This window comes from Olea europaea, chromosome 3 (genome assembly GCF_002742605.1).
Source record: "Olea europaea var. sylvestris chromosome 3, O_europaea_v1, whole genome shotgun sequence".
Taxonomy (NCBI): Eukaryota; Viridiplantae; Streptophyta; class Magnoliopsida; order Lamiales; family Oleaceae; genus Olea; species Olea europaea.
This window is the reverse complement of record NC_036239.1, coordinates 17,862,819-17,890,333: the sequence shown is the minus strand read 5'-3', so window position 1 is coordinate 17,890,333 and position 27,515 is coordinate 17,862,819. Positions and strand designations below refer to the sequence as shown.

General features: G+C 34.5%; 1 protein-coding gene across 2 annotated transcripts; it reads right to left on the bottom strand.

Moving 5' to 3' along the window:
- Positions 1-6,002: 6,002 nt before the first annotated feature.
- Positions 6,003-9,697, bottom strand: LOC111387962 (protein NRT1/ PTR FAMILY 4.5-like). Of its 2 annotated transcripts, none has more exons than XM_023012613.1 (6): positions 9,530-9,697; positions 9,057-9,144; positions 8,728-8,945; positions 8,199-8,630; positions 7,765-7,889; positions 6,003-7,171 (listed from the first exon to the last, which is right to left on the bottom strand). In XM_023012613.1, exons 1-6 carry the CDS (start codon positions 9,530-9,532, stop codon positions 6,235-6,237), a joined length of 1,803 nt encoding a protein of 600 aa, XP_022868381.1. In that variant the 5' UTR covers positions 9,533-9,697; the 3' UTR covers positions 6,003-6,234. The 2 variants fall into 2 exon arrangements, with proteins under 2 accessions (XP_022868381.1, XP_022868373.1); XM_023012605.1 differs by lacking the exon at positions 9,530-9,697 and adding an exon at positions 9,246-9,329.
- Positions 9,698-27,515: the final 17,818 nt, after the last annotated feature.

Below are 27,515 nucleotides of genomic sequence, written 5' to 3'. Positions count from 1 at the left end.
GGTGGATCACATGTGATGTGATGAGATGATGGTATAGATATCAGCTGATGACTATATTGTGATTATAAGATGATATTTACAATGTTATAAGAATGACTTACTTTTTGCTATAATTGTATGAGTCTATCATGTGAATATTAAACGATATGAACTGAACGTTTGGTAAAAATGTTTAAAGGAGAAAATATAATTATTTTCGAACTCTTTCACTCACTGAGCTATAAACTCATATATTTTTTCGTAATTTTCTTATATGTAGCAATTGATTCTTTTAGCTGGAAGGGCCTAATAATTTCGGAATGAGAACCACACGACATGTTGAGTGTTATAAACTCATATTGATGAGACATAAAGTAAATAATTTGGGCCTATCTCATTATATTTTACATAGCATTTGATTTTGGCGCATATTTTGTAGTAAGTCATAGTCAGCCTTGGTGGTAGATCTGACATCTAGTTAGCATCTATCATCGGCGCGCGTCACGTTCCTGGTCTATTAGGATGATTTGGGACGGGACCTGTTAAAGTGGTATCAGAGCATGGTTTATAAAGTTTTGAAAGTCTTCATAGTTCAAACATTGGCATATCATGCATTATTCATTGTGTGTGGTTACATGTCGTGGTGGTAGAAATCACTGCTTCTCTAGCTCAAATGTATGGAACCAAAAATAATAGAAAAATATTTTTTAACAAATTTAGAAACGACTCGTATGTAAGTATGGTAGTTGTAATGATCTGATAGTTGAAAATGTTATTAGTTATTGGGTTGGAACTATGTGTATATATAACCGTTTAAGATTTGAATAGATTGTGATGATTTTGCGGAGCATTCGAAGTTACAGATGTTACAACCACTTAATTATCAATTTACATGTAGAACTACATGATTTTTTTATTTGTACATAGAGAAATTTTTAGTTATAGCTTACACTATAAATACAAGGAAATGATATGATGTGTGATTGGTGATAATTAGTGAGGAATTTTAATTATTTTTGAAGCAAAATGGTCTTTAGTGTTATCAAATTTTGTGGTGATTTGTGGCCACTTATATGGGATGATAATGGAAATCATGATGGTGTATATTTATGATATATGATAAAAAATTGTGGAAGACAAAATGATGATTTGTTAATTGATAGATGACAATGTGTTATTATATATTTTAGGCATCGAGGAAATTAATGGTATTTCCAATTATTTTGATTATTTACGAGTTGTTTGATTATAAGGAATGTGAGAATAATCTGGATGAACTTCATAATGATTATTTTTTATGGGGTGATTTGCTACTTTAGAAATATAATTAAATGGATATGTGCATTTAGGTATGTTTATGTAAATAAAAAAAAATAGAGAATGGCAAAGTTGAAATTTAATGAAATTGGGAAATTAACATACGGTATATTGATGTGTGAAATGTTTATGTGATAAATATGAAGGTTATTATCTTGTGATATTAAAAAAAAAATTGACATAATTAAATATTTTAGGTGATACGATATGACGATAAATGCCAAGGTTACATGATCATAACATGATATGGTGGATAGCATGTAAATGAATATAATAGTTGTCCTATAGTCAAATAATGTGATGATAGATTTGTGTTATTAAGTTAATTAATTTTGTTAAGGCCATTTGTTGGATTATTGTGTTATATTCCATACAATTTGGAAGCGTTGAGTTAAATTTTGAAGTTAAGATAAATTTATTGAAATTCTAGTGATGTAATTTCGAGGCTATTTTCAATTGTATAGATCATGAATAAAGTATTTCGTTCTTCTCGAAATCTACACGTTATGGAATAAATGATGATATGTTAGATAGCTTAAAGTGTAAGACGATCATCATATAAATTTTATTTAATTGTGGAACGGTATCTTTAGGTTATAATCTTAATTGAAGGTCTTTATGCAATATACAGAAAAGATTATGCATTGATGATAGATCAATAACCTATTTATGGAATAAAAGTATAGATTTTCATGGATTAAATGTTATTATTGTCTCTTTATAGAAAGAAAGAACAAAATTTGTATGGGTATAGAAATGTTAAAAGTTTTGTGATTAGAAAATTTTGAGAAAATATTTGCTCTTATATTTAAAGATGATGAGTGATTGATTCATGATAATGATTTATAATAATGGATTATTTTAAGGTTAGAAAGTATTCTGAAGTAAAATGATGAATTATGAATTATATGATAGATTGTTGAAGAGACATGATTAAAACATGATTTGGAGTTGGTTTTATTGGGATTATGTCATCACATTGCGAGAAATATCAATACTTATCAATCATTAGAGTTTTAAGGTATATTTTATTAGAAATTGTGGAAATGGAAATTGTGTATATATTATTATTAAATGATATAGAATTAAAGGAAAAGAACATCATATTAAGCTATCTCAATTGTTTTATTGGGGATAACTAGAATTTTAGAAAATCATAAACAATTGAATTTTTGGAGATATTGTCAATTTAGAATGGAGGTAGTTACCCTCAAATTTTTCGTTTGGGGATTCCAAATATACGAAATGGAGACAAAATAGTATTTAAATCATTGTGAATAGATTGATAAATGTTACAAGATTCTTTTTAAATGATATAGTCAGTTCATAGGATAGACTTATAAAATTATATTTAGACAATATTGCTAATTACATGGTGGAATTGGAGTATTTATCTTTAGTTAGTTGTAAGAAGTTATATAATTAAATTTTACTATGCATTTTCTTTTGATAGAATATCAGACATTATGAAGATAAGTTCAAGAGAGAGGCTATCAACTAGTTTGTTAATTAAAGAGGACTTGGATGATTATCTACTCTTCATGGAATTGACTTATAAGAACTAGACACAAATGACGATAATTGAGGTTATATATGATATTGAAATATTCTAAGGACATATTTATTGTGATGAAATTGGTGAAAGAATGCTATTCAATTTTAGTATGTAACCATTGCTATGCAAAAAAAATAGGAAGAAGAAGATTTGATTAGAGAATTGTTCAAATCAAGACGTGAGACGAAGTTTTGGAGAATATGAATAGTATCTTGAACTTCAAATTGGAAAATAATTGAGTTTTCCTAAGATTTGGAAAAAGTGAAAAAATTAGAATACCATATATTGGCTCTTAAGAAGTTATGATGGGAAAGATTAAATTTTGGCACTAAAAGCTTGTTGGAGAAATCATTTAATAAAAGAGGTATTATGAGTAGCGGAAGTTAAATGTGAATTCTATATCCTTACGTGTTGGACCTCTAGCTAATTGAATTTCGAGGATGCAATTCTTTTAAGGGGGTGAGTTTTGTAATACATTAATTTAATAATAAAAAAAAAGTCAAACATGTTAAAAAAAATAAAATTAAAAACAATTGTATATCAATCCACCTACAATCCAAATCCATTAAAAAACACATATAACCACACACAACACACACAGAGGAACCAGAAGCAGGAAGAAAAGAAAGAGAAAAAGGAAGGAAAAAAATGGGGAAGAAGAAGAAGAAGAAAAAAAAGGAAAGTTTGCCTATATTGTTAGAAAATAAATGCTTCCTACTAGTAAACTTGAATTTTTCAATTTAAAGGTAAGTAAAAAGTTACTAATTGTCAAGTTATGTTTAATTTTATAGTTGTTAGAGTTTTAGACTAAATTCAATTTTATTGAAGGGATTAAGTATGATAAACTATGAAATTGAATAAAGTGAAAGAAAAACTAATTTTAGTTATTAAAGAGACTGTAGAAATCACATAAATGTGAAATGATTAAGTTTGAGTATCACTTATTTAATTATTGAATTATTTAAAATAATTATTGTTTATTTAAAAATTATATCGTATTTCAGGCAAAGATACTGACATCAGAACAACTTACCAACTGTGTTGATTTTGCGAACATAATACTGTGAGTGGAAAAATATAAATATTTTTAAGTATTTATAAATTAAGTATATTATCAAAATATGTGCAATTATGTGTTCGATTATATGATTATTATGGAAATCTCTTTTATTATGATACATGTGAAATTTCAAGGATGATTTATTATACGTTTGTGACTTGGTATATGAGACATGTGATATTGAGATTTGTTTGGTATGTGAGACGTGATATTAAGATCGACCAGAAAAGTACCTGTGATTATGTACTTCTTCTAGTTCACAGAGGGGCTTTGGCCGTGTTCTATCCTACACAGAGGGTCTTGACCAGATATTGGTCTCGACCGTTTACATATAGTTCACAGAGGGGTGGTCTTGACCGTGTTCTAGAATTGATTACCAGAGGTATTTAAGACCAACTTTCGTTTACGGAGGGGATCAAAGGCTCGTGACGAAAGTGCTTAGCCCGAGGAGCGAATTACAGATTTTAGTCAGAGGGTACATTTTTGGTAGATCACATGTGATGTGATGAGATGATGGTATAGATATCAGCTGATGACTATATTGTGATTACGAGATGATATTTACATGTTATAAGAATGACTTACTTTTTGCTATAATTGTATGAGTCTATCATGTGAATATTAAACGATATGAACTGAATGTTTGGTAAAAATGTTTAAAAGAGAAAATATAATTATTTTCGAACTCTTCCACTCACTTAGCTATAAACTCATATATTTTTCCGTAATTTTCTTACATGTAGCAACTGATTCTTTTAGTTGGAAGAGCCTAATGATTTTGAAATAAGAGTCACACGACATGTTAAGTATTATAAACTCATATTGATGAGGCATAAAGTAAATAACTTGGGCTCATCTCATTATATTTTACATAGCATTTGATTTTGGCGCATATTTTGTGGTAAGTCATAGTCAGCTTTGGTGGTAGATCTGACATCTAGTCAGCATCTATCATCGGCGCACGTCACGTTCCTAATCTATTAGGGCTATTCGGGACGGGACGTGTCATAATGAAACTTAGACTCTCAAAGATGAGTTTGCTCTTAACTCCTATTCCCTTCATACCCTCTCGAATCAGACCCTTCAAAATTTAGTGACTCATGTAGGAATGTTAACGAACTGAGCCGAGCGGCTCGTGAGCTGAAACTTGAGGCTCAAGTAAAAAGGGGTCGAGCTTTTCCGAGCCAAACTTTTGTTCGGCCAAAAAATCTAGGCTCGAACCTTATCGACCCGAACCGGCTCATTTTTTTTAGTTTTTTTAGAGAATATAGCTGCTTGCAACCTTGCTGCAAAGGCAACTTGTAGAGTAGCTCTGTGCTCTGCCTATTGTAGGCAGTGTGGTAGCTAAAAGTAGTGCAGAAGTTGAGTTTCGTGCCTTAGCAAATGGGACTTGTGAATTGATTTGGCTTAGAAGATTTATTCAAGAATTGAATCTTCAAAATTTAGACCCCGTAAGATTATTTTGTGATAATAAAGCTGTGATTAGTATTGCTCATAATCCGATTCATCATGAACGGACAAAGCATGTTGAAGTCGACAAACATTATTTGAAAGAGAAGATTGAGAGTGGTGTAATTTATATGGCTGATGTTCCAATGACACAAGAAGTTCCTGATATGTTGACCAAGGGCTTGGCGAAACCTGTCTTTGAGAGTCTACTTGACAAGCAGATCGACATTTATGCCCCAACTTGAGGGGATTGTTGACCCGAAGAGTGTTAAGAGTTTTACTTTTTATGGTTATCTTCTTGATTATGTTTATTTGTTTATCATTAGATAACTTTTCTATTTTTATAGGGTTCTTTATCCTCTCTTAGGATGTGGATAAAATCAAATTGTTAGGAGTTTATGTTTATCTCTAATTCTTGTAGTAGGAGTTTATGTTTATCTTTACTTCTTGTAGTCCTATTAAATACCTCTATATATTAGAGGTATTTGATAAATAAAATAACTCATGTTATCACAATGATCTACCATTAATTCTCACACCAATCACCCGTTTGGTCCTTTTCAATTGGAAGTGTTAGATAAATTGAAACATAGGCTAACTATTTTGATTCAAACTAATGACTGCCACACAAACCATTTTGAATTTCAAAAATCCATAGAATTTACTCAAGAACTCAAAATATTTTACAGTCTTATTAATTGTAACTTAACATTAATATGAATTCCAACCATCTTATGAAAAAAAAAAAAAGGAAGAACATATTCAAAACAAACCAAATCCAGATACACAAAAGGGACAACCATTTATCCTGTGCGAACTATATCTGAGCAGTATGGAGCCTTCTAGTTCATGTAATTTGGATATCACCAATTTGTCAATCTTTCCTGTCAGTTTCTTCAGTGTGTTCAGCGTTTTGCCTGTCGGTTTCTTCGGTATGTTCAGCAGCTGTGTTGAGGAATGGTACACCACTTATTGATACCGATTTGGCCATGGTAGAAACATTTGTATCTTCTGGTTTGTACTTGTACCACGTTGCCCAATAGAGATAGTTAAAGAAGTTGAGGACACTAAGAATGGCCAGAAACCAGTAGAAGAGATTCAAGTTGTTCTCGTCCAAGTACCCCTGCAACCACCCTTGTTTGCTAGGTGTAATTTTCTTGGTCACAGCATTAATGGTGTCAACAAATATAGTGCTCAAGAAGTAGCCAAATGATAGTGAAATCCATGTAAACGAGGTCGAAAGAGATCTCATGCCTGAAGGGGCTTCCTTGTAGAAAAATTCCAACAGTCCGACTAAAGTGAACATATCGGCTATCCCAAAAATGCCATACTGAAACGATAGCCAAAAAAGACTAATATCCTTTGACGGATCCTTCAACGGATTCTTCAAGGACTTTTGCTTTCTCTTTACTTCCACAATGGCTGCAACTGCCATGGAAATGGCTGAAAGGACCAAACCGACCCCTATGCGTTGTAGTTGAGAAATCCCTGTTGGATGCTTGGTAATTTTGCGCGCAAATGGCACAAAAGTAAGTTCATAGACGGGGATAAGGATGATCATGAAGAGTAGGGGGATGAAAGGAATTGATGCAGCAGGGACTTCAAATGATCCGAGATATCTGTTCATTGCGTTACCTTGCTGCACTGAGAACGTTTGGAGTTGTGCCAGACATGTATTCATTATAATTGTGCTGGCTATGATTGGTAACATTCTTGTCAGAACCTTAACTTCTTCAACCTGTGTCACTGTGCAGACCTTCCATGGCAAGGGCTCGGCATCTTTTGGAAGAATTGCGGCTTTGTCAAGGGACCTGGATCAGGCAGTGATATCAAGGAATCAGCAGCCATTAGCAAATTATAGAATTTATTAAGGTACGTAATCTGTATGATTCTGGTCCAGTTTACTCAATATCTTGATGTTTTAAGTTGCATGCTTTCAAATTATATCAAAGGTTTACAACTGCAGTAGATTATTAGACCGGATAATGGCTAACTAAATCTAGTAACTTTACTTGTATTTAGCTTATTGTCATAAAAAATTTATTTTCAATACTCATGTTCATATTGCAACCTCATCCACCTCAATACAACCCCCCTAATTTTGTCCTCCTAATCCCATCCCCTAATCAAATACGGTGTACGAAATACACCCTAAGTGTCTGTTTTTTACACATTACTACGTAGAATTTGACAGTGTTAAATAAAAAACAAAAATCATGTTCATAATACTTAACAAACATGCTGTTAGAAGATCATTTTGCTTAGTTCTGCTTTGTAGGCTATAATGGCGCCTGACTCATGTCAATGCCACTATGATGAGTTAAATCCAGGTGAGTTGGAAGGTTCTCCAAGAAGGAGATTACCATTTTCATCAATAATAAGTTCAAAGAAAAAAAAACAGTACCTAAATTGTTCAGTATGGGCAATCTTGTCATCCGTGGAAGCTGATTCTTTCTCATTAATCTCATACAATTCACTGGGGCTCTCTGGAGGTGGCAACTTTCTATTTTTTATTGCCACGACAATAACCTGAGAACCATTTTTCTGATTTTGTTAAAATCTTAAATTGTAATAAAATAGACAAGTCATGACCATAAATGAAAATTTTTATGCTGTCATGTCAAGTCTGTCCGATGCATAGGAGTTAATCTTGTCAAAGTGGACACGGCACAGGCACACAATCAGGCCACCGTGAGCCTTTCCGAACTAGACCTGGCCTGGCTCGGCTCAATTGACACCACTAATTCTATTGCAGGATGGTGCAGTCAGCATTAAAACTTGAATACTGAAAATAAGCACAATGTGTGCATTCGCGTGTGACTGAGAGGAGATGAATACCTGTGCGATTCTTACTAGAGGGCTTTCTCCGGGGACTTGAATGCGGTAGAATGGTTTCCCGATTGCAAGAATGATAAAACCAACAACCGTACTCACAAGAGTTATGAGAAAACCCTTCCACCAGTTATTGTTGTTCTTGTTTGTGCTAATGTAAACTATGACAGTGACTCCAATTAATGCGCCACTCACCGAACCGAGCAATAGCCAATTGAAATAACTTGCAAGACCCTTGGCTTCCTTTGGGTCCTTCTTATCAAATTGATCCGCACCAAGTGCCGGAAGAGCCCCCCTAACCCCACCTGATCCCAGTGCCAACAAACACAGGGAGGCATAGAACATGACTGCTGGTCTACCTGTCATGCCACTCGACTTGCCACGAGGTACTGGTTGCAACTTTTCGTCATGAGCTTGAATGGTCATCAACACTAGAGCCTAAAGAAATACATGTTTATCTGGATTTGGGACTAACTATGAAAGAAAGTGCAGGCAGAAAGTAAATTTTGAGGGGGAACAAGGGAAAGAAACTAACCAATATTTCTACCGTCCCGAAAATCAGACATGTGTGGAATCTGTTTATATAAGTGTCCGAAATGAAGCCACCAATAACAGAGAGCAAGAAAGCTGATCCCATTAAGTTTGTGAGAGTATTAGCAGCATCAGATAGCTCAAAGTGCAGCTTGAGCCAGAAATACAGCACCAAACTCACCATGTTTGCAACAAAACCCATGTTCTCCAATGCCACCATACCTTTATACGTACAAAATATGTAGTCAAAAAATCGTTGCCTACATGTTCGGTTAAGAGGATTGGATAACAAAGACCAGTTTTATACTATTCAGTACAAGTTCTCGGTTATACCGTAAATGAAAGAAGTTGCTCTGAATCCTCCTTTCCCTTGTACTTTCCATACGTTTAGTGTGTTGTACTCCAGCTTAGCTTCCTCCGCCTGTTTGCATGACATAATACATCAGTGGCATATTCTGTAAACCGAATAATACTCGAAACTATTAAAACAGAAAGGAAAAGTTAAAATTCTGTTCATTTTACATGCATACGCAGGGGTGGAACTAGTATCGTAGAGTTGTAGGGGCAAATTTCTATAACAAAAATCGTGAGAGCAAATTCTTGAAGTACAAAATTTTAATTTGGCAAAATCGATAACTATAAGGAATATTTTGAAAATTTTGTGCAAAATCTTGGATTTGAAATTTAGTACTGTATGGGGGAAGCTGACCCCACTGTCCTCCTACTCAATCCACTATTATGCAAACAGATCGTACTCTAGACGATATGAATTCCATGTGAGGGTGGGAGGTGTTAGAAATACATACCATGGGTGGAGCTTGGGAGTAAGAAGCTAACTAGAGACTCTTTAGGATGGAAATGTTAATGCGTGAAAGGAGGGTTTGGCTTGATCATACATATAGGGTAAAAGGGACCTTGTATATAACGTTCACTGGCACCTTGTTGATCGCCTTCTTGTTCTCATTTTTGTCTTTTTTCTCCTCTCTCTCTATATCTGTATATGTATACAGTATATACCAGTTGGATTAATATTGGACTCTTTATGCTGGTAGCCTCCATTTACACAGTTCATTACATTCATGCATGTTAAAAGTTAATTCAGGTGGATGACATTTCTCAACCATAATATGAATTTTACTTATAATTTTGTGGAGGCAGTCCAATTTTCTTACGCCTTTTTTTTCATGGGAGATTGTGTAAGGTGTCAAGTTGTGAAACTTAATTATTGTCGATCCTAATCATTGCCACTGCACGGATCTAGTTGCTAATCGACCTTTGCGGTGAGTTACTACAACGGTGGGAGAAGATATAGTCTCATATTGAAGCGAACCTCTATAAATTTTGCGTGTTCATTTTTCTTTTTTCAAATTGATTGTTCTTGGTAGAATAAAATTAAGGTTTATAATTCTCAGTTGGAAGGATTATCATAGACGGACTTTTTTGTCATAGAATAGATATCCAATTTCATTTTAAAATAAAAAATAAATAAAAAATCACGTCTCATTCATCAATAGAAGTAGCAAAATTAGTTCCTTCATTGATATTTTGACCTTGTCACATTTTTACGAAACAAAGGGCAACGTTAGAATCCTAAGAATTCTTAGTTTTGTAAATGATATTTTATTTTAGTATTCCATTTTTTTTAAAAAAAAAGACAATACTGTTCCGTGAAATCCAATAAAAATATGAAAAAAAAAATAAAAATGAAACAGTCCCACGATTTTACAGTCCGTTTTTTATGCCATTATTGAACTCTTCATATTAACTTTTCTTTTTAAACGTTACTAATTATATTTTCTTTAATTTGCTTAAAATTATGCTCTTATATCTAACAATAAAAAAAATATTAATCCTCACAATCAATTAAATAATTGAACTCGGTAGCATATACTATTTCTCATAAAATATTGAGCAGTGGAACCTCTTTATGTCATTGTAGACCACAAGGCTTATTCTTTAAGAGTTGGTGTCCTCGGGGCATAGTCCAGTGGTGCAAAGGATAGGAGTGAAATTATCTCACGCTTTGCTAGCAGTCACAGTGTGAGGGTTCGATTCCTGAGACATGAAATTGGATTTTTTGTAGGCGCAATGTACATACAGCTCTTGTTCCCTGACCTTTTGAGACATATCCCGTGATTTACCTCCCTCACAAAATTTTAGGGGCAGAACGATGGGGTTCCTCAAGGTTGGGGTTCAACCTTTAAGAGTTGGCCCAAAATTTCAAAACATTATTCTCTCTCTCTCTCTCTCTTCAATTTTCAGAAAAATAAATATGATTCTAATTGAAATTATTCAATTAAATACTTTTATCTCTTCTGATTTCCACAACTCTGCACATTCTTATGTCAATTAATATATTCAATACTAAAACCAATTAATATAGTCGACTATAAATAAAAGTTGTGTATCATTGTCAACTTAGAATCTATCACCTTCGGAGAAACCTATGACCTCTAAGAAAATGATTTTATATTATTTATTATTTAATAGTGATTTTACCCTTATCCAGCCAGTAAAAGTGCATACAAGGTCACGAACTTAGCGTAAATTAAATTTATTTTAGCTAGAAAATGACACGTGTTTAGTGAATGAAAAGCTTGTGGTTTTATTTCAGTGGCATCTAATTTAAAATTAATTTTAAGCAATCAAACTTTATCTAATTATAATGGTTTGTTTGGTTAGAGTGGAAGTGAAGACAGGAAAATAAGATGTTGGATTCAAGTTTAACTACTCAATTATAATTAATACATGTGATAGATTGCTGATGGAAAATTGAATTTGGTATGATTGTCTAAGCTTGTAGTTGATGTAATAACAGAAATCGCAAAATATAAGAAAGTCCAACTTCTATTTCTTGTTTTATGTCTAGGCTTTTAGACGATGTGGAACACAAGTTATCGGAATTAAGAAATATTCAACTTTCATTTCTTGTTATTGGGCTATGATGCCAAAATTACTTTTGGTGTTTTTTTGGTCCATTTGGGCGATGATGATAAGTGATCCAAATTATTTCAGATACTACTTAGCCCTTGCCCAATAACGCATTGGTGATGGGCTCCTTAACCCGGCCCAAGTCTTGTGACTTATGTGTGTCGCTCTGGACCATTAGATCTCCTAAACCTAGAATCCACGGTGATGACCAATTTATATATATATTCTTGTTCTGAGACTTTTGCCCTAACCATGTCATTATTTTTGTGCCTCTTTGTGTGCTTCCTCGAGAAGCTTTTGAGTCTCTCTCTCTCGTGATTGTGTGTCTCTGCCCTTTTCTTCTTCTTTGTGAAACCTCTTTTTTAGCCTCAAAACTTCTGGTTTTCTGGCTGTTTTATGTGTGAGGATTCTTGGTGATTCTTCGGTGTTGGTTTTGAAAGGGATTTTCTGTGGTTTTGTGAGAGACTTGGGTCCATTGTAGTGACTGACTCTGGGCCAAGTTTGGGACTGTGGTTTTGTAAGTTAATCACCTTGTATAGACGGGTACAATGGTTGATCCGAGCCCAATCGATGATTACTTGGTCTTGGTTCTGTAATTTTTCCTTGGTGTCGATCTTTTGGGTCTTCTCTTGGAACACTTGTTTTATGTCTAGGCTTTTAGATGATGTGGAACACAAGTTATCGAAACTAAGAAATATTCAACTTCCATTTCTTGTTTCGTGTCTAGACTTTTTGACGATGTGGAACACAAGTTATCGAAACTAAGAAATATTCAACTTCCATTTCTTCTTTCATGTCTAGACTTTTTGACGATGTGGAACACAAGTTATCGAAACTAAGAAATATCCAACTGCCATTTCTTGTTTTATGTCTAGGCTTTTAGACGATGTGGTGCACAAGTTATCGAAACTAAGAAATATCCGACTTCCATTTCTTCTTTTCTTTTCCTCATTGTCCAAACACAGTGATGAAAGAATGTCTCAAGGTGCAACAAATATATGCTTTTTCATGTTCTTTTCCCCTTTCCCCTCTTTTTCTTTTTGAAAGCGATAATGCCATTTTTTGTTTCATTTGAATAAAAGTGACTGCAAAGCTTTTGAGAGCATTTACCTAAAAATATTGGTAAAATAAGGCCAGCATATATTAATGTCAAGTAACTAATTTTTATATTGTGAGTCTTAGGAATTCATTTCAGCCATTAAATTATTCAACTTCAAATATATTTTACATGAAAAAGAAAGAGAAGTACATAATAAAATTAGTAAAGGTCCATGCTTAGTCGTGTTTGACACGTTAAATTAGACATAATTAAATAAGATCAAGAAAGAAAAATACGTAATAAAATTTGTTAAGGCGATGCTTAATCGTGTTCAAATTAGCATAGGCTTCGTTTTAATGCAAAGGGCCTATTGCTTTTTAAAGATAATGATGACACAATCGTATTTTTTTCATTTTATTGGTCAAATGTACATCTTGATATCTTAAAGGGGAAAAAATCGTAACTATCATATTTTAAGATTATATTTCCAGAATCTCAAAGTTTTAGAAATAATTGATTTTTCTCTTTCAAATATCAAAAAAATTGATGGTTATTAAAGGATAATTATTTTTTCTGTCTGATCATATTACATACCTAAAGCTATGTCTGCAGTTACTATCTCCCTCATTTTAACTTCTTTGAGAATAAGGAAAGAATAAATTACAATTTCATGGATTCATAATTTCCTCCACGTGTTTTTCGATCATAAACATCATTTACATGTTACACTAGTTCACAACCATCGTTCTACACGTCATTGTAGGAAGGGGTTTGGAATTCTAGATATCCCAGCTTATACCAGACTAAATTCTGGACTTTCAAGACTCATGCCCCTAGAACCTTGGAAGGGGTAAATTGCGGATTATGCCTCAACTGGATCACAGATTCCCCTCATTAACTGTACACTTCTGCGCACAAGAGACCCTTCTCCACAGTGATTGCTCCATACCAAATATTTGGCCACAGGTTCCCACCAGGAATCGAACTCTCCACCCTGCCGCTGGAAGCAAGCCAATGTTGATTGATCCACTAGTTGAGCTGTGCCCGGGGGGCAAGTTAATATGTGACCATTGATTTTACACAAGGTTGCGTATGCCCGGTCTGTTTAGAAAATTTCTTTTACACAATAAAGTTATTGTCATATTTATATTATTTACAAGCGAAATAATCTGTATCAATGATGTGCGAAACTGTGGCTTGATAAGATGTGCGATGTAAAAATGAAATGCAATAATTGTGACCTTTTGTAGTTTATGTCATAATGATAGTGAAGAAAGAAAGGAGCAAGTGTTTCTCTCTTCAGTGTATATATGCTATTGGACCCGAATTCTATCTTGGAAGTATATTTGGAATTGGTTGTTTGCATTAGAAAAGTTTTGAATAAGTAAAAGAGATAATGAGTAGGTATTTCGATTTTGGCAGTTTTCTCTCCTATTCCAACTCAAATACTCCATTATTGATTTTATCTACTTGTAATATGATTTCACATTGTGTTAGACTCTTGTTTGTATAATTCTCCTACCATATGTTATGAATTCTTGTATCATAAATATGTACTCAAATAGTGATTCAGATTAATAGAGAGAGTCGCAAATAGAGAGACAAGAAAAAGTTGTGATGAGATCCAGCATAACATATTGTAACTTTTTACTTTTGATATAGTGAATTATTCATCTTTTTATCTTGAAATTTTACGTAAATCTTGTGTTCTTGTGATTGTTATTTTTATTTTGTCCATTATCTCGGTCGTAATATTCATAGCAACTAGCTCAATTTCTCACTTTGTATCTTATCACCACTAAATTGGGTATCACTTTGTATCAATTGTTCCATAGCATAAATATCTGTAACAATTCATTTTTAACTACTAATGAAAATTTTAAATTCATTTTTCCTGCCTCGACTCTATTGTACATGACTCCTCGAATGGCCCTCGGGTAAGGATTGTTTAGAGATGACAAAAAAAATTGACAAGCCTGTTACATGTGAGGTTCGCCCTGAACGAGGTGAGGATTACCTACGAGTAATCGGGTCGGGTATGGGTAGGGAATTTCGCCCCGAGTTGGGTACAGATAATAGGGGCCGCACCCCATCCCCTATCTCGTTTAATTTTTTTTTTAAAGAATTCAATACTTTAAATGGAAAAATTATACGAAATTTCATTAATGCTAATAGAAGATGACAATTAAGGTTATCTAAGAAATGTAATAAACAATAAAAACCTTGATTTACCAATTTTATTCAAATAATTTAACTTTTAAAAATAAATTAACCAATTAAAAAAATTAATAACTATATTATTATCTCACTTAGATGAATTGGGACAATAAAATGAATTATAAAAAAAATTAAATGAGCACGTAAGGTAATGGGTGGGAAAATGGCCTGGGGGCCCCGCCCCATCCCATCCCGAACCCACCCTATTGCCAACTCTAAGGTTGTTTTGCCCCTATCCAATCCAAAAAGAATAATTCATGGATCCGATCGAATAATTTAACGAATATTGGATTGTTAAATTCATATTTGATTTGCTTTGTTATCAAATATTCTGTCCAATAATTTGATCCGAAATTGAAGAAATTAAAAAAATAAAATCAATGTTGATAAACTTATTATTTAGGCCCATGTTTTAAATCAATAAGGCCCAAATAATGAAAAATCCAAGCAATGGCCTGTACCCTTTTTATAACTTATTCCTTTGACATCTTTTTTGATGAAACCGATGTGGAATGACTTGTGACTTTTGAAAAGCAAAAGAAAAACCCTACAAACAATTGATGGTATACAGGTAGATAGACTTTTATATTTTTTTATGTTCGTTTGACTTTGTTTTACGTGGAAATTGTTAATTTCAGGGATATCCTCTTTTACAATTATTCCTAAAATTTGTTCCCATTGTCAACAATTAAAAATAAAAATAAAAAAAGCAAAAAAATAAAATAAAAAAAAAGTTGGAAAACCAAAAACCACCTATCCCCTAGGAAAAAAAAAGGTGGAAAATCACGCTTTAAGGTGTTGTACCTAGAAATTCATGGAAAATCAATTCCCTGGAAAATTTTGTCAATCAAACAGGCCAAAAGTGGAAGTTGGAATTCAAATTCCAAGTTCCATGGAAAATTTCGTGCAATCAAACGGGGCCTTAATGTTTTGTATTTGATGACATTTTATTCTAGACTTCTTTATTTTTTCATTTATTTATTTTAGTGACAAATAACATGTCATAAAAATATTTAACCGACTCAACTATTCATAACAAATCTGATCAGGTTGTTATCAAATCGGATTCACCTATATTCATATTTGTTCCATTTATTTAACAGATCATTGAATTCGAATTTTGATTAGATTATCAGATTGAGACCCTAAATTAATTTCCCTTAATTTCAACGGATTCGAATCGGGTTCGGGTAAAATACAATCCATTGACTGCCTTAGCTGAGGGCAAATCAAAGTTTATGGAAAATAACATAGAATATATCATCAGATCCCTTTTCTTTGGCTGTACATTCAACTATTTCTCCCAACAATTTTTCACGACAATACATGTCATTTAAGTATTTTTTACAATCAACTAATCTTTGCTAATAATATCATCAATGTCAAATCATGAAAAATAGTAGGAAATTTACAAGGAAATTAGACAAGATTTGGACACTGGTCCAGAAGATCATTATTAATCATGACCACATGTATAATAATTATAGTATTGAACAAGGTGCACTATCATAGGTATAGCTAACACCAACAAATTGGCATTGTGTACAACATGCAGGGAGTGGAGGACAAGCTAGTTTAGGGGGATCTGGTTTAGGAGGATCAGGTTTCTTTGGTGGCCCAACATTTGTAATTTCTTCAAATTTTCCACTCTTTCTGATGGCTATAATGACACACACAGGATCAACAGTTCCTACAACGGTCACTGTGCCCTTCTCAGCAGTCACTGCTACAGACTCAACACCTGCTTAATCACAAGAAAAATCCCATTATCAGAACTTGTGGTTTATTTGGTAAGATCGACTTTATAGTGCCGAATTGATGTGTTCAGTAGTGTGCACATGCATCTGATGCATGTGTCACGTGGTTGTCCTTGTAACTTGTTATTTGTGGGTTCGATGTTACAATTTGTCAAGTGAGATCGGGGTTTGGCACATTTTTCATTCTCATTACAAGATCGTGATTTAGTCATCTCATTAACAAGATATCTTACTGATTAAATCCTATTTCCCGTACACAAAGCAATATTAAAAAAATTTACAAGCAATTTATAATGATTTATCCTGCATCCACTCTACTGTGTGAATTGTCACTATTACGAAGAAAAAGATCTCACGCGTCTCCGCTCGTGTCTCTCGATGCACACTGGATAGGATAAATGTACAATACTTATGTAATTAGATTCAAACAAGATCAAATTACCAGTAAGTTTGGTTTTAGCTTTGAGAACTTGAGTCTCGCATTTCTCACAGTTTATGGCGAACTTGAGCTCAGTTTCTGTCACACATTTGCAAATAAAAAAATAAAAAATTAAGAAACAAAATGTTTTGGTTTGTAAGATATGCATATATCATACCTTTGTACTCGTAGTGCATAACAAGATGAATTAACTGGACTGTACCCAATACAAGAATAGAGTATACAAGTGAAGGAAACCTACCTGTAGGGGAGAGACTTCAGTCTTTAAAATCTTCAAACGACAAATATATAAGAGTCAATTACTTCCATTGACATGAAAAAAAAAAAAGAAAGAAAGAAAGGGGATCATCGGACAACAACTGAACCTGTCTTCATCAATGGACGGCGGTGATTCTTCAACAGAAGTTTTATTGGTTAGTTGTCTTGTCCAGAAAATGCTGTCTGCTAGTAAAGGGGCAAAATTAATCATGGTTTCGTTATATCACTTCGTCTAAATTTTCATTATGTTCATCAAACGCGTTTGCAGTCATACCAAATTAAACTAATTAGAGCGGATAATACAATTATATATTTATTTTCAACGTATCAATTTAAGTGAGAATCTATTATACTATGCATAGAAACTAGTCCTAATTATGAATTAAATAAGCAAAAAATACATTACATTAACAAGACAATGGGGGAATAGTAGGTTAACATATCTGAGTTATATATGAAAATAGAACTGGATTTAAGTTTAACTAATTGTAATTTACAAGGTGATATCTGCAAATTGAATTATATTAATGAATTCGGACCATGTAAATTGGACGTAATTCCCTTTTTTTTTTTTTTTTAAAGTTAAAACTCATTGACAATAATGACAGAGAGGACTTAATATATGCCTCAAATTTTTGGTGGAGCACGTGGGACCTTCTCAAAAATAGGAGTGTCGATTTGGCCTGCGTCAAATATAACACAATCCGACTCTCAAAACAAGATAAGAAAATCGAGAGCCAAGTTAATACACTTCAAATTTGGTCATCTCGATCCACCTTTATATCTCTAAATTTGGTCCATTATTAAGATCACTTGGTCCCTTTGCACATCTCATTTCGTTTTTAGACTATAAGACCTTTTAACTACTTATAATAGTTATCCCTCGCCTTTTAACTAATTTAAATTTAAATGTGGCGAATTTAGAATTTTGAGTGAGCACGAGCGGGCATTAATCGTTGACCGTAATAAAATATTAAAAACTAAATATAATAATTATTTTGAAAACAATTGAACATATATATTTGTGTTACAAACTGTCACGAATTTCACCAAATGATATAGTAGTAGGGTTTTCTATAATTCAAAGCAAAGAACAAATGTTCGAATCCGTTCAATTGCATTAAAACAACTAAAACAAAATATATATTATTCTGTTATGTTTAGTATCAAAATCCATTGAGTGCCATGGTGGTTGAATTTTCAATAACCTCAATGATATGTCACATGTTTGAATACCCCCTCTCTTGCATTAGTTTTAGAAAAAATTGAAGTACTATAAAATTTATGCAATAAATTTGGTTAAGAAGAGATTGAATCTTGCACCTCCAATTTTGTAAACAAAGGCTCTAACCAAATGAGTTGCTAGAGATGTTCAGAACAAATATGAATTATTAGATATATATAAAATGTTTATTAACTATTGTCAACAAAAAAAAGTTCCCAACAGATCCAGCCAGGGCATTCGTCCTAGCTCGCCGCCACCTCCTGGATCTGCCACTGTCCACTTGTGTAGGTTGTTTATGTGTGTATTCTTGTAGTTTATAATGTAGTATAAAGTATAAATTTCAAATAATTGTACTCCAATTACTTTTATAAGTCTTCTTCTTTGGACTTGCTGAATTATTAGTTTGCTAATGTAAAAATTAGTTGATATTAGATGATTAAAATTTTCAACGAATAGACAAAACTTGAATTCTTATGTACTATATTCCTTTTTGAACCAAACGAATTTCCAATCTAATTTAGTCGTCTCCAGTCAATAAATTGACTATATTAAATTATTAATATTTTTAATAGCACTTACTGAAAAAATGGGTCATACACTTAGATTACTTTTTAATCTAATGAAAAGAACTGTCTTTTTTTTTTTTTCCCTCGGTTATGTTGCTGTTTGTGGGATTTACGTAATATTTTATTTAATTAGTGACAGCTTCTTGATAAAGAAAATTACTGACAGAGTTTTCTTATACTAATATTTATTTATTTTTGTATATACTTATGCTATTTAATGACCAAAACATAATCGATAAATTAAATTTATTAAGACAGTAATTAAAAAAAAACTCTATTATTAATTTAGATTATTACTTTTAATTTTAATATTGTTACTTATGGAATTTTCTATCTATAAATATTTATTATTTTGTTTTTATTACCTTATTTGGTGAAAGTATCTATGTCTACAAAGTAAATTTATCAAAAAGTCTATTTCTTTCAATTATCATCAACAAAATAAATTGATGGTGTTATCTTCAACAGAAAAATAATGAATAGTGTGCAAAGAAACTCTCTTAACGATTCCATATCTCCTATCTATCCAACAACAACTATTCTACAAAAAATAAAAGTAAAAATAGAAATCTTGTCAAAATGGAAGGAAATACATGGAAATGACCTTTGGACTGTAGCAAATTTTAACATTGGTCTTTGACCCATTAAATGAATAAAAAAAAGTTAAAATATAATTTTACATTAAAAGGGCTATTTTACCCTTCACTATACACCCGACTGTTAGAAAGTTATCCAAACCGACCGATCGACCTTCGAAGAAAATCGATGCCAACTGCCTGAAGAACGACCGATCAACCACCGGCCGAAAACACCAACGTTCAATCCGTACCTACACGCTACTATTCCGGTTAGTTTTGGCGCTCAAAGTTTATTAAAAGTTCCAGTTTTTAGATTCATTATTTTTACGTTTATTCGATTTAAATTCATCATCACGTAAAGTTGTTATATTGTGGGTGTGAATGGGGTGAAGATGTGAATTTTTTGTAATTTTTGGACCTCTCCGTCGTTGACAATGGTGATTTCGCCTGCGGGAAGACAACAACTGTTAACAGTCGGATCGATCCAGCTGTTAATAGTCGGGTAACAGTCACCGATTGTTAATAGCTGGATCACCAGACTGTTCACAGTCTATGGACCGAAGACTGTTAACAGTCGGTCCAGTGACTGTTATGTATTTAATTATTTTTTTTCAATTTTTATAATTAATTTATTTTTTTATTTGATTAAATAATTATGTTATTTATTTATTTATTTAATTTTTATAATTGTCTTTTATTTATATAATTTAATAATTGAATATTATCTAAAATTAACAATTTATTTTGTTCCTTTTATTTTTGGTTTTATGAAATAATCTTTGAATTTTTTTTTCAAATTTATTTAGATAATATATATTTTTTAAATTTTTTAAAAATGTATTTAATTTGAATTTTTTTTGTTTGTAAATATATTTTCCAAATGATTACAAGATTAATTTGATTAAATAATAATTATGTTAATTTTTTTATAATTGCCTTTTTTATATATATATAATTTAATAATTGAATAGATAATGTTGTCCGAAATTAACAATTTATTTTTTTTCTTTTATTTTTCTTTTATGAAATAATCTTTGATTTTGTTCTAATTTATTTAAATAATATTTATATTCTTTATTTTTTTAAAAATGTATTTAATTTGAATTTTTTTTTATAAATATATTTTCCAAATACAAGATAAACTGAATTATTTTAATTTTTAAATTTGCATTGAATTTATTTTGTTATTAGCGTCAATGTCTTGCGTATTGTATGATAATTATAATTCGGTTGCCTTGATTTTTTGAGATTATGCGTTACTTTATTATCTATTGTTCAATATTCTAACATTTGAATTTTTGCAGGATAAAGTATCATTTAGATGGGGAGTTGACACGTATGGTGGGGAAAGCTACTTGGAACAGTAGTTTTGAGAGTTTCACTACGGTGTTGGAGCTGTTTGATGATCATCACGGAGATATGCTACGACAGTCCTTCTTGTGACCAATGTACCAGATGCGAGAGGTGCAGTACTCAGGACAGGTCATCGATGTACTTCTATGTCGGCTTTTGAGGCCAGTCGACGGCGATTCCCTCCACTTCGACCTCGGGGGCAAGGTCGTCAATTTCTCGATTTATGAGTTTAGCTTGATCACTGGACTGGAGATTACGGGCGATGATGCAGCCATTGAGAGAAGCAATAGGTTGTACGAGATGTACTTCCAGGGACATGAGTCAGTGCATCTACCCGAGTTGATGGTCGCGATTAGGGGGTGCAACCAGATACTAGATAGATTGAAGCTTGAGCTGGTCTACATCCTCGAGAGTGTGATGAGGTGTCACCACAAGAAGACTACCATCGACATTTTTCATTTGAAAGTTGTTGACGACATTGATGCGTTCAACAACTATCCATAAGACCGGAGATACTACGAAGACACCGTTCATGTCTTCACCATATTACACTCGAGGTCCAGGGGTCAATGCGTAAATACGATACATATGGATTGGCCTTAACGGTGCAGGTAAATATTTAATATAATTAAAGTTAAAGTTTTAGTATATTACATTTATGCATAATTAGTGTATGTGTTGCAGATTTTAGTGTATGAGACAGTCCCTGCACTGGGAGCCCGTTTTGCGAAGCGAGGAGAGAAACGACGCCTTCGGATGCATCATTGGAGGTCATCGCGAGCGGAGGGATGTCCCCGCTGGGAAATAGTTATCGGCCCTCCTCGACGATCCTCAGGTAAATATTATGCATTTGTGATTTATATTATACGTAGTTTAAATCTGTTTACATGATCATTAACTAGTTCAAATGTCAATATGTCAGCTTGAAATCATACATGAGTTGACGTCGTCGATGGAAGAGAAGGCTCGGGGTCTTGTGCAGGATGTAGGCATTCCGCACACCAAAGACAAGCAGATGTCTGATCCGAGTCTGAATCGAGATTGGGTATGTGAATTAAATATAATTTATTGAATATCGTCGACGTATAAATTTATTGAATAATTTTTAATGTTATTTATGTAGGAGGGCGGTCCAGCTAATCGACGATCACCTCCGTCGAGGGTATCGCCGTCACCATTGGCATCACCTCCGTCGAGAGCATCGTCGCTGACATTGGCATCGCCTCCGCCGAGGGCATCACTGCCACCATTAGCATCGCCACCGCCGAGGGTATCTCCTTCTCCCTCGTCCAGACACGTTCCCCGTGTATCGTCGACACACAGTGATGATTTGTATGCCCGTCTGACTGGATTTATAGCGGAGGAGGTCAGCGCGCTACGACGAGAGTTGACGGAGAGGGTCGATGATCTGGGACGAGAGTGAACCGGGAGGGTCGACGATCTGACGGGGAAGGTCGACGATCTGACATGGAGGGTCGACGATATGGGACGAGAGTTGACAGGGAGGGTTCACGATCTATCCGATGATGTTGGAATGCTACGGTCTTGCGTTGTTGACTTTCAGGATGCTGTAGTGACACTTAGAGGAAATTTAGCCGCTAGGCGATGGGGGGACAAAGGGGATGGTGGAGATGATCGAGAGGGTGCCAGAGATGGTGATGGATAGGGGGGTCACCCACATTTTTGGCATGACGAGACATTAGAATCATTCTGGTTGTCTATGGAGGAGGATAGGGTGGCCCCGATGGGAGGGCGACGGGGGGGAGGAGAGGCACTGATGGGAGAGACGGAGGAGGTGGCAATAGAGAGGGAGGCTCCAATGGGAGGGGCAGAGGAGGTGGCAATAGAGGGGGAGGCTCCGATGGGGGGACAGATGAGGTGGTGACGGAGGAGGTGGCCCCGATGGGAGGGGCAGATGAGGTGGCAACAGAGGAGGGGACCCCGGAGGGCGAGAGGACACCCATCGTGATTGAGGGTAAGAGACATGATGTTGATGAGATGGACCAGGTGGTCGGCAAGAGGTTGAGAGTGCCGTCATAGTATGTTGTTTCCCCCTTCACGGCTGAGGCCAAGAGGAGGACGTTCATCGATGGAACGTACTCGAACTTATTCAGAGAGGTGGACAATGCCAAGTGGAAAGCATTCGAGACGGAGTGGAGGAGAATTATCCCCGAGTAAGTATTGTATGATTTTAATAAAACACTGTACGCTAACTTGTCTATGCTTATTTTAACATTTCCCTGTTTTTTCAGAGCTACCCGCATGATAGGTAATCGGACGGTCTCGAACGCTTACAAGTGGTTCCACGATATCATGACTTCAGGAGCTTGGCTAGCCGACGATGTAAGTGAACTATTCATTTCGTGTTTTGTATGTATACGTCACTTTGTGTTTATTAAATGAATAACAAATAATTTTTTGGTGTTTCTTCATGCAGCACATTGACCTGGCCATGGACTTGCTGCAAGATCGAGCTCAGAGGCATTCAAAATCATTTGACGTCCATGGTCGAGTCATATTAAACACCGAGTTCCTGCATGCCATTACCATAGAGTATCAGTCGCTCCAACTTATGGGTAACGAGTACATGGTGCCAGAATATATGCTCGAGTGGGTCATAGGATTGTCGCCGAGTGTCGGGAGAAAATCATGGGAGGATTGTACACATATGTACATTCCAGCATGCATCAATAAGCACTATGTTACGCTGAAAATTGTTTTGCTGACACGACTATATATGTGTACGATCTAGATCATTCATATTTGACGCAAGGCCAGTTGGAGCAAAACTTGGAGTCCGTAGCTGTAATTATTCCTATAATGGCCAGACAAGCGGGGATGACTGTACAGGACAGATTGCAGATTATTCGGAACATGATGACATCGCGACAGTCCGTAAGGTAAGTGTTTGAACTTTGTTGTTTTCATCTTTCAGATTTAGTTTTTTAGCTATACAGTACTGAACTGATCCATTCTTATTCAATTGTAGCGGCGACTGCGACATATTTGCCATTAAGTACGTTGAAGTTTTAAGTATAGGACATAAGGTTGATGGAATCAACCAATCGTGGATACAGAACTGGAGAAAGAAGCTAGCATGTGATTTGTTCAAATTTAATGGTGACCCGTAAATTTGTATTAAATATATGTAACATTCGAATTGTAAATTTAATTATTTTTTGTGATTATGAAATAATTGTAAATTTGTGTTCGGTGTCTATAACATTCACATTGTAAGTGTAATTATTATTTTTATTATGAAATAATTGTAAATTTATGTTCAATGTATATAATTATTTGTCTGTAAGTTGATTTTTTGTTATTTTACACATATACTGAGAATGGAAGTAATTTTTTCATATGAATAATTGTAAATACCGTTTATCAAGAATAAATATAGATCATTGAACATTTATGAAGAACAAATATTAAATGTACTTGTCTTATTATCATTTAGGGGAATTTGACTAGTACAAAATTGTCAAGTATACCCTATGGCTCTGCACCTGCCACACCTACGCGGTCGAGGAAACTTTTCGGTAGATGGTATTCTAGATTTACTTGGACGTCCAAGACCACGTGGTTCAGCTGCTGGTGGCAACAAATCATTAAACGGGAGAATGATCTATGGAACTTCCCACTCTGTTTCATTCGGTAGAGAAAATATAGTCTCCGCATATACTGTTCTCCAAGACTCAGTCGTATAATACAAAGAGCATAACGTTCTCGTTGCAAAACCTCGATACATGGCCACCGCAACTGCATGCTCACATGGAAAACTCTCCAACTGAAATCTCATACAAGTGCATGTGTTATCAGTCAAGTCCATCATATATGTCGTATTACGTACACATTGCACGGAGAAGCGGAACTCATCTAGTGCTTTCACATTTAACTTCCTCACAACCTCTGCCGTCTTAAAGAGTTTCTCCTCTTGAGCTGGGGCCAGCACGCTACTGCAACTCTGTGATGCCGCACGTCGGTCATGAAACCACTGTTACAGCTCGTTACGGATGTTCTCAATCATTGCAAGAATTGATAACTCTCAATCCTTCTTAAACAATGCATTGAGAGACTCCACGTTATTCGACGTCATCATGTTGTATTGACGTCCTGGAAAAGTATGGCCTCGCCCAATGTTCGATCCCCATGTTCGTCAGATACTCCAACGCAGGTAATGATTTACTTCCTATCTCAAACGTGAACTTATTACACTCTTCAACACTGTAAGCTTCGGCTGCTCTCCTGAACAATAAAACGATGCCTTTGCCCCGATACCTAGTTTTCAAATTGCCTTATATATGGTACATGCAATACCCATGATGTGCCTCTGGAAAAACTTCAGCAATAGTGTTTATTATAGATTGTCCCCAATCGGTTACAAAGGCAAGGTCTTCGACTTCCCCGATCACTTCCCTCAGTTTCTAAAAGAACCAACGCATGGACAGATCATTCTCGCTGTCGACTATACCGAATGAAATAGGGTAAATTTGGATGTTGACGTCTTGACATGTAGTAATAATTAATTTGCCTTGATATTTAGCTTTCAGAGTTGTATCATCAACTAGAATTACGGGTCGCATTATATTTTGAAAACCCCGAATACATTGTCTGAGAGCCATGAAGAAATACCTAAGACAATTATCGCTCCCCGTCTCAATAAAAAATGTCGTGTCAGGATTAGTTCTCCTCATGTTATGGCAATACCGGGCCAATTTAGCATAATTCTCCTCAACCGATCCCATTAAATCCTCCTATGCACATTCTTTGGCCTTTCAGGCTTTCTGGTAGCTCATGACCACTCAATACTCTTGACGGATGTCGTTAATGATGTCCGAAGGTCTGTAGATCGTCTGTGGGTCCTGATACTTGTGCATTATCTGTCAACCAATAAACATGTTCGAGCTTGTCTGTGATCGTTTCGAAGAATTCCCATTTCGCAAGTATATTCCCGTGAATACTTGCGAATTACGAAGTACTCATTCGTGTCCATCTTAGTTGCTCTCAAGTGCCAATTGCAACTACCTTCGACGCAGGCAACTGTCAACAATGACTTGTTTGATTTCTTTACCTTGAACTCAAAGTTATATTTTAATGTCAGCCGGTGCACAGCTTCCTGCAAATCTTTCTTGGTTTCAAACAGTTGCTCGACATACAAGTCCTCATAATCGGGAGCCACACGGGAAGAATTGGAGGACGGTCCACTTGTTCCAACCTGTGAGCTCCCATCCAGCTCATGTCTCTGTCGAGATAAAGCAATCAAATTCTCATTTGTAAACTCATTTATATTCTCATTGTCTTCAACCGTCGAAGGAATTCTGCGCGTAACAGCGACATCACGATCAGAAGCAACTGTCTCAGGAATAACCACATCATCCGCAGGAACTATCTCCACTGTCTCCCAAAAATTTCGATCATTGTTATCCGCCATATCTGAATCTTCGCGTTCACCTTCGATAACATCCTTCGTAATTAAAGTCAGACCAAGAACAATCGGAGTTCGATGCATTTTATTCAATTCTAATAGATAATTCAATTCAGTATCATTAGTAACGAATACCGGTGGCATCGGAATGGATGAATCTCCATAATCGTTGAATAGATATCTCAATTGCATATCGTATTGAGATTGATCGACATTCAGCTTATTTTGCAAATCGTGATACATTTCTAAGTGTGGTGTACTCTCTGTTATGGGAATTGCAATACAACCACGTATGTCACTCGTCCATCTCCATTCTCACCGATTATTTTCATTCAATTCGAAATCACCTAAATAATAGACGGGGATTATCATATCTGCATGAGGAAATGGATTTAATCAACTTCATTTATTAATTATAAGAAAAAATAATGCATTGCCAACAAAAATCAGTGCCAACAGTCAGCTGTTTAACAGCCAACAGTCACGTGACTGTTTGGCTATTTAACAGCCAAACAGCCGATTACTTTTCTATTTTCCGCATTACGTAGAAGAAAAAAATTATAGATCTGTTCAAATTATTTTTTTTCATTCGTAAGATCTGCTAAAAAAATTAATACTAACTATTATTATGTCGAAATAAATTTTTTCTATTCAAACGTATACTAATTTATTGAAAAATAAATTAAATATGCGTAAATATATTTACCGATTTGAAGAAATTGATATGAAAAAAATTTCCGACTTCAGTATTTGAACTTTTTTGAGATGTTGAATTCAAGCAGATGAAAGATGAGAGTTTTTTCTGTCTTGGAAGCTCGTTTTGAAGTTTTATAAGTGGGGAAGTGTTTGGTTTTCAATTATTAACTAAAAGAGTAGTAAAGTCTTTTCAACAATACATTATTTTGTAATTATATAATACATTTAAGTGCATCCTTATCTTTTAACATTCAAGAGGTCAATGTGATAATATTCATGATTTTCAAAGTCAAAGTGCAAATTTCCTC

Excerpts from the sequence above, each read along its gene's own strand:
- LOC111387962 (XM_023012605.1), bottom strand. Across the intron at positions 8,946-9,056 it reads AGCAACTTCTTTCATTTACG|GTATGGTGGCATTGGAGAAC; the intron begins GTATAACCGAGA and ends GTACGTATAAAG. Across the intron at positions 8,631-8,727 it reads TCGGGACGGTAGAAATATTG|GCTCTAGTGTTGATGACCAT; the intron begins GTTAGTTTCTTT and ends GTATTTCTTTAG.